Source organism: Acanthisitta chloris, unplaced genomic scaffold (genome assembly GCF_000695815.1).
Source record: "Acanthisitta chloris isolate BGI_N310 unplaced genomic scaffold, ASM69581v1 scaffold33423, whole genome shotgun sequence".
Taxonomy (NCBI): Eukaryota; Metazoa; Chordata; class Aves; order Passeriformes; family Acanthisittidae; genus Acanthisitta; species Acanthisitta chloris.
The window spans coordinates 12,266-22,322 of NW_008667102.1; the positions used below are offsets into that span (position 1 = coordinate 12,266).

General features: G+C 46.0%; 1 protein-coding gene across 1 annotated transcript in view; it reads left to right on the forward strand.

The window, feature by feature from the left end:
* The window catches only part of MTHFD2L (methylenetetrahydrofolate dehydrogenase (NADP+ dependent) 2-like), a gene marked incomplete at its 5' end in the record, with an annotated part of 19,579 nt that extends 9,522 nt beyond the window's left edge, over positions 1–10,057 (forward strand). The window contains 2 exons of the mRNA XM_009072387.1: positions 2,934–3,059; positions 9,945–10,057. Of these exons, the coding sequence (XP_009070635.1) occupies positions 2,934–3,059; positions 9,945–10,057 (239 nt within the window). The remainder of the gene's footprint in view (positions 1–2,933; positions 3,060–9,944) is intronic.

Genomic DNA, 10,057 nt, shown 5'->3' on the forward strand with positions numbered 1-10,057 from the left:
CGTGTTTGCCCATAATTTTCCTGGTGTCATTTGTAACAGCAGCATGATACAGCACTCATTGCACAACATGAGGTACACTTGGAATGATGAAAAAACCTGGGAGTAAGTTGTGCAAACAGCATGCAGCCCTGCCCCAGTGGGTGCTCTGGGCAAGATTACACTTAGGAGAGATGGAATCCCTCTGAGCTTCCTCTTGTTACTTGAGAACCCCATAATTTTCCTGGTGTCATTTGTAACAGCAGCATGATACAGCACTCATTGCACAACATGAGGTACACTTGGAATGATGAAAAAACCTGGGAGTAAGTTGTGCAAACAGCATGCAGCCCTGCCCCAGTGGGTGCTCTGGGCAAGATTACACTTAGGAGAGATGGAATCCCTCTGAGCTTCCTCTTGTTACTTGAGAACTGTGCACACTGTACCTTTGGGATCACACACTCCCCGGAAATGTGTCATCTGTTCAGTGAGTGTTGCAGAAAAGGTAACTTCTACCCTGCCAGGTGGGAACAGCTGCTGTTACAGGCCACTGTGCAGGATATGCAACTGGAAAGAGCTTTTGGTGTGTGTGTGCATGCAAGAACAGGGTTTCTAGTCTTATTCTTCTCTTCCCATGTAGTACTTCCTCAAGAGCCACCTCCATCCTGGCTCCTGCTTGGTGACTTGTTGCAGTGAGTCTGTTCTGATGTGATACTTCACCTCTGAGTGCCTTTCTGTTCACTTGCATTCATGGCTTTGGTAATGCTTTGAATCAGGTGCTTCTAGTGTTACTCTTGGGTGTGAGAAGATTCATCTCTGTGTGCTCTCTCTCTCATTTGCCCCCAGGCTAGGGGCCCCAGTTTTCCTGCTTACTTTGATTGTAACTATCCATGCAGTTTTTTCTTTCCCTCTCATTCCTTCCCAACTCCTTGCATCAAAAGTTCCAACAATGCTGCTGTTCTCCAGCCTACCCCTCCCTAAAATCTCTCTCAATGCCGTGCAGCTTTTGGATTTGTAGCCAAAGCATCATGTTTCCTGTTAAGCACACCTAGCACTTTGTATCCCACCACAGCCTTTCCTGCTTGGACCCTCTGTCCCTGAATATACAGGCATCCCATGGAGTCAGTTCTTTTGCCACTGGCCCAGACCTGTAGCAGAAAGATAAGTGCAGCTTTACCAGTGGTGCTCACAGAGCCACCACAGGACTTGCAGGGCAGTGATGGAGGCAACAGGAGTCTGGAACTAGTCAACCTACTGCTCTTGCTCTCTTGGCTTTCCAGTCTACTGAGAGGGACAGGACCATGTGCCTGGCAGGTTTGGAGAGGGGGTAAAGAGGAGAAGGAATGAGTGTGCCAAATGCCAGATGAAATCCCTCGGGACATGATCTGTGGTCCTCTTGCTTGGGAAGTGCTGGCTGATCAGACCCTTTTATTCCAGTGGTGGCTGGTTAGCTTTCTCAGGAGTTAGCTGTTTGCAGTCCCTGTCCTTAAACTGGGATTAGGTAGGGCTTTGTTTCACTTTTATTTAAAACATGAATCATCATTTTCTACAAAAATGACCAATGAAAGATTTTCCCACATTCTTCAGTCAATGCATTTTAGGAATGGCTGCTCTAACACTTATCTCTTCCTACCAGGTATGTAAAGTAGGCTTAAGTAAATAGATCTGTTCATTTGGTTTGGGGGTTAGTTCATTTGTTGCTGTTAAGTATTTGGCCTATTATCAAACCATTTTACAAAGGGTGTAACTGTGCAGCTTCCGTTAATATGCTTCCAGCCCTATCACACACGGATCATTTACCCCCATAAGGCTGAGGCATTATCCCATTCCCTGCCAGCTTGCCATTGATTGCATCAGAGTGGGATGAAGGAGATGCAGCCAGATGGTATCAAACGGGGTAGGAAAGAATTTGAGGTCTTGGCTTGCTCAACATGAGAAGCAGAGTTTCAAGCTGGTGTCCTATGGGGGAGTGAGAAGTGGAGAGCAAAGGAGGTTCGTGTTGCTGTATCCAAATGACTAACTGGCTGTGCTCCAGCACTTCAAATGAAGCCAAAGCCTTGTGTGCCAGCACTTGCCTCCAATAAATCTACAGTTTCAAACCTTATGGATTTGGTTTCTTTACCTTTTTGTCTCATCCTCACCTGACAGAAAGCTGCTTTTGTGGGGAGGGAGGAGCTTACACTCCCTTTAGGGAGACACTCTAACATTCTTTTCAGAATAGAGAACTGATGGAATTGCTCAAGCAGCAAGATGAATTGTAATTTTTCATTGGAAATTTCCATCACTCTTAAATTGGAGGTAGGAAAGGACTTCCTGACTGGAAACATAAAATCTTTGACTCAACTCCTAACCTGGACTTTGAAATGACCTTTTAGGTTTTCTGGGTCCTGACTGATGAACATCTTCATGATGAATATCAAGATGTTTTACATTTAAATGTGCTGAAGAAATAGGATGGTGTGTAAGAAAAAGCTGAGGTGGCTTGTTGCAGCTGTTTTACCTGGAGCTTCTCAGTAGCAAAACAATCATACCCCAGGACACTGCAGCGATGTAGCCCACTGAAAGGGGATGGAGGTGTGCAGTGCTGAGGCCAGGCCTCTCTGCTCAAGTGCAGAGGTCTCCCAAATTACTGTAAATATCAGGACATGGTGTGTTGTAGGAGCTCCCCTGTGGAAGGTCAGTGTCCTGTGCTGGGGTTACCACAGCAGCTAAAATCGCTGATGAGTTGAGTGTGTTTCTTGAACCAAAACCAATCCTGTGGCACAGCTTTTGGTGGGGGTTTTGTGGATTTTTTTCCTATTCTATGTAGTAGTAATAGTAGTTACAAACTGTGTGCAATTGGGGAATAATTGTTTTCTGTGTGGGACGTATCAAGAAATACACCCCTTGATATCATTCCAGACTGATGGCCAAAGCCTACCTGGCCATGTTAATCAAATATATGTTGATGATTCCAGGTATCCCAAAGCTGATTACAGCTGATATGGTCAAAGAAGGTGCAGCTGTGATTGACGTAGGCATCAACCATATCCATGATCCTCTCACAGGAAAAACCAAATTAATTGGGGATGTGGACTTTGAAGGTCAGTGAAACATTCTTTGTACAAACCTGTTGGATAAATATATTGAAGTCTGTAGGATTCATTCTTAGTAAATCCCTGGAATAGGTAGTGTCTCAAATGAGACAGCACTTGCAGGAATTTATTCTGATTTATTTGCCTAGATAGGAACACAAGCTATGTGTTCATAAGAAATGATATGTTAGCTGAGCGAGGAAGTGTTCCTTTTAGTTACACATACCAGTAACCTAGAAGAGATATAGATGAGCTCTTCTGGCAGTGTGGTGCAGAAGCTGCTTGTCTCCAGGGTCCTTCAATCCTTTGAGTCTGTGAAGTGTTTCAAGAGGAGGCAGTGAAAACAGTTTCTCTTCTTGCACAAGTTCATAGCGGTGTTGGAGCCTCCTTCTACGCTCTCCCTCCGTGCTTGTCTGTGAAAATCACAAAACCACAGGATCGTTTAGGTTGGAAAAGACCCTGAGATCATTGGATCCAACCTATGACCTAACACCCCAGCCTGGAGTGCTTCAGGGAGTTATGGTGGCCAAAGTGCAGGACCACCACTTGGTCTTGTACCTCATACCGTTGATCTCAGCCCGTGGATCCAGCCTGTCCAGATCCCCCTGCAGAGCCTTCCAACCCTCCAGCAGATGCACAGCTCTACCCACCTCGGTGTCACCTGTGAATTGACAAAGGCTAGGTTCAGTCCCCTCATCATCAGTGAAGACACTGAACAGGACTGGGCCCAGTACTGATCTCTGGGGTACATCACTAGTGATTGGAGACTGGATGCAGCACTGTTCCCCACCACTCTCCAGGCCATCATCCAGTTCTTAACCCAGGAAAGCGTGCACCTGGCCAAGCTTTTCCAAGAGCGTGCCATGGGATATTAACTTTGGCTTTGGAATTCTCCTTTATGCTAAGGTGTAATGTGGGTTCATCTGAAGCGGCTGAACATCCTGGTCTGGGCAAGCCTGGCAGATAAAAATTGGTGTTACATATTGATCTTTTTATGTTTAACGTGTTGCAGGTTTTCTGGGTCCTTGCAGAGCAAGTTCACAATGTAACTTGATTAAATATCTCTGCTCTGGAGGAGCTCCAGACTGGAATAGCAGGATTGTTGCAGCTGAAAATTAAAGCTTATTGGCAGAGTTGAGTGTGGGAAGCTTAGACAGCATTTACCCACATTATTAATGGTTCTCAACAGTTCCTTATTTTGATAAGTATGAAAATCACCCACAGTGTTTTTTTTCATGGTTATTACCATCTTGGCTGGCAAAATTTCTCAAAGCTTAATTGTATTCAGAATGTTTCTGGCCAGCTGTGTGTGTGTTTGTAATTACATCACTCCCTGAGCTCCTGCTGCTTTTAGTCATCATGCATGATACCTGTCTGTTAAAGGCAGGGGAAATCACCTGCACGAGTACAGCTGAGCGACTGTCTGGGCATGTGTTTGGAAGCCTCTACCTGGATGTGTGCAACAGCTTTAGGAGAATAGACAGCACTTTGGGAGTACAAATTGAGAAGTGCTTTGTGTGGTTATCCTGTGCCATCACAAGTGAAAGGCTCTACTTTGTGTCCAGAACGGAGAATTTTCAGGGTTTTTTTTGTTTGCTTAAGGAGGTGTGGGAGTGGAAAAGCTCTGAGAAACATGAAACTGCATCCTTCCTGTTTGTTGCCCTTCAAACGCGAGACCTTGTGCCTGCAATAGAGGTGTAGATGCAGTGGCAGGGCCGTGATTCAGAGTTTCAGCAATGCGCTGTATCTGTCTCGTCATGTCTGCTGTGGGTTGTGCTCAGGATTTTACCTGGGGGGAGGGAAGATCCAAAAAAAGAGGGAGGAACTTCAGCTTAGATTATGCCACTACAGTTGCAAGTAGCATTTCGCTGTACATTGCCAAAGGGAAATTGTTGTTGGTTCATTGGTATCGGTGAAAGTTTCACTAAATCTCTAACAGCGACAAAAAGCATCCCAGTGCATACACTTCCCAACACTAACAAGTAAACCACCCCTGGCAAGGATTTGGCTTGGCAGTCAGGAAGTGGAACCAGCCAGTGTGCTCATGTAGCAAGTCATTTCATCATTCTCCTCTGTTGGATCACTTGACTGAATTTTTCCTTAAGCCCAAGATTTTTCAGGTTGAGGCCAGGCTAGCACGGCATCGGGTGCCTGTTGAAGATCACAACACGGCCCACCAATATCTGTTGTCTCTTCACCCACTTTCAGTAGAAAAGGTGGCTGTGGGGGAGCAGGGGTTTAACTGGGCAGTCAGACGTTACATTTCATCTGTAAGAAAAGGATGGAAAGGGCTTCCTTCCCCAGCTCTTCTGGCTGAAAGCTCCTGTGGTGGAAATGAAGTTTATTAGATGGGTGAAAGCTGCTGTGATTCGGTTGTAGTATCTTAGCAATGCTTGGAAGCATTCCTCTAGTCTCTAGGTGATAGGTTAGGCACCAAAGGTTATTTTTATCTCTCTCACAACAAAAGGATGCCATTTCCATCTTAATTTTTTAATGTTTTTTGTTATTAAATTCAATTTAAGAGGTGCCTGGGGGCATTCTTTGAGCAGCACTCTTTTAGAACAATTACAGAATGTCTTGAAACAGTATTTGTGATCTCCCCTATCCTGACGTGTCCTCTTTAGGGTCCGGAATGCTTTACTGTGCAGTTCCAAGGTATGTAAAAGAGCAAGAGGAGAACACAGCTGCAAAGCTGGCCTGATACTGATACTGCAGGGACATTTTAAACTGCGTGTGCGTCTCTCCATGTGCACCCAGCACAGCACATTGAGGGCACCCCTGTTCGTGTTACGAATCTGACAAAATCTGTGGTCCAGGTTCCAGCTTCTGGGAGCCACAGGAAGGAGAGTGCAGTGCCAGGGAGGAGGAGAAGTGGTGGCATCCCCACATGATTGCCAGTGCCATTTTAGCTTCTTTCAGTTTCAGTTGCAGAAAGAGAGACCTGTTTGTGTGAACGGGGTAGAGCACGTGTGGGTGTACTTGGCCCTGTTTTATAGGGCTTTTGTTGCCACAGCTATAATGCTGAGGGAGGAGGAGGGCTACAAGGACCAGGAACGTGAAATAAAGCAACAACCTACACAGAATGTTTAGCTGGAACAGCTCTTTTGGGTGGAGCACCATTTCCAGGAGTGACTGGTAGAGCAGGGTAGTAACATGTTCACCTTTGAGACTGGAACTGGAAATGCCCATGAAACCAAAGCTGCCTGTGTGTCTTTACAACCCCTTCCATGTTTTTGACAAACAGTAAGCCGTGCTGGTTGTTGAATCTGTGTTGGATGCCTATGGAGGGAATACAGCTTTTATGCAAGACCTTTGTAGGTGATGGAGTTGTGATACCAGTGCAGGGGTTTGTACCTGGCAACTGTTCATTTCAACTCAGCCATGTGAAAGAGATGCTGGAAAGTGGGTGCCACCAGGAGCAGGGAGAGGTTGCCAGTGCTGAATGGCAGGAGGAAGTGCCTCACCAAGTGATGGAGATGGTGAAGGGTAATGGGCCTGTGCTGTGAATGTCCTTTGAGTGGCATTGACCACCACAACCTTCAGATCCAAGTTGTGAGTGGAGGTGGTGGTCCTGCAGCTGTGCCTTAGCTCCAGCGTGCAGGAAGCCCAGACTTTGTGACAGAGCTGCTTCCGACAGCTGTTTGCTGCCTCTCTGTGTTCACTGTGATACCTTCCCAGCTGTAGGCTTCTCTTCCCTTGCTGAATCCTTTCCAAATCAGCTCTGTGCAGCTTTTCCAAGCAGTGGCTGCTCAAACAGAATGTGCATGTTCCAGCTGCTTTGGCTACAGCTTCACTCAGTTCATTTCTCAGTTGATTTTGAAGATCTGGCGTTCCTTTGGCAATGAACAGAAGTCCAGGCTGTGTGATCATGTCACTATATTGCTGCTGTGCAAGCATCAGGGGAAGCATTGCCTGTTGTTCTGCTCCGTGAGAGCAAGGAATAAACCAGGAGGTTGGCATTAGGCTTGGACAGCCAGAAGGCCAGGCCAGCTGGTGGCTACCTGGTGGCAGGTAGCCTCTGGGTGGCCCAGTTTGGGTGGTACTCTGCAGAAGATGTCATGCATGGGCCTCAAAAAGAAGGAACTCTGAGAGATGGGGTAGATGCTTGATGGTTGGTGTCCCACAGTGCACAGTGAGAAGAATCCTAGCAGGTGTGGAGCAGAAGCTGGATGTCTGCTGTGATTGCTGAGCACGTGATCCCCACTGAGGCAGTGCTGCAGGGATGCAGTGATCGGTGTGGCTTTACAGGCACTCATAAAGCCGTGTGGAAACAGTGCTTAGGCAGGAATTACTCTGCATCACTTAATGCAGATGCAGAAGACCCAGAGCTGCCTTCAGGTCGAGACTTGCCCTTGGTTTGTGTGATTAACCCTATTAGGTGTCTGATGTCCTTAGCTTTAAAGGAACCTAGGAATGAAGGGCTGTTTCCAAAGCAGTGGATCCTGTTTTTCAAGGAAACAATCTACATTTCATTTCTTCTGAAGAATCAAAGGAAGATTTCAAGGTTCTACAGAAGCTGCAAAATAGCAGCTCCTCCCCCATAGGCACCTGATTTGCATACCAGCATTTTCCAGCTGGGCAGAGGAAGGCCTGGGAGACCAGCAAGTATGTGGAGAAAGCAGGGCTAAAGCTGGGGACAAAGCCACCCTGTTCCTGAGGACGAGAGGCAAGACCTGAAGGAACTGACAGCACAGCACCTCATCTGCCAACATGAGATCAGTCACGCTTAAGTGTTGTCTGGAAACTGTGCTGTGGCCTACTGCACTTGACCAGGAAAGGAAAACGTATTGACCTTTTTGAGGGCCAAGTTATTTTCCGTCTTTGGTCGCTGGCAAACTTCTTGGAAAACTGCATTCACTATATCTGTGTTTACCCTCACCAATGGAAACCTATCAGGTGGTTGTTTCCCCAGCACAGACACCTGCTGTGCCTTCAGGAACCTGGACCAGGTTTTGTGAATATGCTATCCAGGTGGTTTTATGCTAAATGACACAAAATAAGGCTTCTGCCACCCTGACCCACAGGGATTTCCATAATGAGAGAGTATGGGTAGAGGAATTCCCCAACAACTTGGAAAACAGTGCCGTGTGTGTTTCCTCCTGAACAGGGTTACTGGCACCACAGGCAGTGCATGTACCTGTACCTGATACAAGGCTTTCTTCAGGAAGGGCATGGTCTGGTTGCGGGTTGTCCCTCTTTGTAGGTAAGATAGGACAAGTCTGAGTAACACCACAACGAGGTATGTAGCATTGCCATGAAGACAAACTTACTTCAGTTTAAAGTGCCCACAATATTTTCTGTGTTAATGTCTTCCCTTCCGTCAGATGTGGGTGCATTTCAGTAATTAGGGTATTCATCTGAGAATTCACAGTAACTCTGTTAACCATAAGCACCAATCTCAAGTGGTAGGGAGTTCAAAATAGTCTGACTATTAAGCAGAGAAACTATTTGTGTTTGAGAATATTCAAAATAACTGTCCCACGAGATCTTAATTAATTTGTTACATTTTGCATGTGAAAAACAACCACATTGCAATTTGTTTTCTTTTCCATATATTTGAATGGTGGTACCAGTCGACTGAGTAATTAAAACCCTCTCAGTTGTAATTACCATCTCTCCTCAACGAGGCTTACTCTTCTGTTCTTCGGCTCGGTGAGATATTCACTGTTAACTGCTGTGAATGCTCTCGTTGGGTCCCTGCCATGGAGGGTTCAGGCACTGTTTCATTCATTCCATTTACCACTCCTTTCAACTCTAGTAAATATTCTTTCCAAAAAAGCCCCAATTTTTCAAAATCTGTTCTAATACTCTTTTTTTTGATGCCTTGTTATTCCTGACAGTTAAGCACCACATAGAGTCAAGATTACACTTAAAGCAGTCCAAGTGATCTCATTTGTTCCAAGCCCAGGTGTCTAGTTTTCCATCCCTTGGGCTCTTCCCACAGCAAGGTACAGGTTCTGCTCTGCAGTGGCTCCAGTGGAACTGAATGTGCTTGTGTCAGTTGTGCTTGCTCAGTTGTCTCCTGGGGATGTGTATGTGCCTTTGGAAAAACAGGTGGGGTGTGAGTTACCAAGAAATTATTACTCAGCAAGCCAAAAAAACCCCAAACTAACAAACAAAAAACCTCTCACGATGGCACCTGAAAAAAAAATCCTGGGTACTAACCAGGTTAGTAAAATGCCATTTGGACTGACCATTATTAGCAAATAACTGCTCATTACAGTTTGTCATGTGAGGAGTTCCCAGGAAGTTGCACAGGATTCCTTTGCAAGCAACCTGCAATTCCAGTCGACAGCAATTTGCACAGTAAGAATATCAAGTCAGGATTTATTGCTGCATTGTATTAATTCATTGTGCAAACAGGTTAGCTTAAATGCTTTCAAAAATGAATTGGTACATATTTACCTCAGCACAGGCATTCAAGGTGTGCACTGGATTTGGATAGTCTGATGTGGTTCATGATTCCTGGTTCATAGTTCAGCTGTAACAGTTTCCCTTCTGTTGGAAACTCTACTTTTTCCCCTCTGCATTTCTGAGTTCCCTTCTGTGATCTTGGGATGTCTTTGTTAGAAGGTGCAAGGCAGAGTGGGGGGCAGGCTGACTAGGTGACTTTGCTGCTGCTGTTGATAATTCCAGTGGGCTCTGAATGCTGCTCCTCTGGAGTGCACAGTTTGGGGGTTCACTTGTCCCCACAGCCCTGGCCCTGGCTGTGTTCTGCCACTACTGTGGCTGCAGGGACACTCCTGCCTTGGCTTGGCCCATGCTCTGCAGTACTTGCCCAGCCATGGTCCTTTGTGCTTGCTGCCAGTTGGGCATATGTAGGCAATGAAAGGGGAAAAAAAAAAAAGTTTTTGGAAACATCCGTAGTGAATGCTTTTTTCTGTTTTCTCCTAGAGGTGAAGAAGAAGGCTGGCTTTATCACTCCAGTGCCAGGAGGGGTAGGACCCATGACTGTTGCAATGCTCCTGAGGAACACACTCCTAGTGGCTAAGAAGCTCATTTACTAG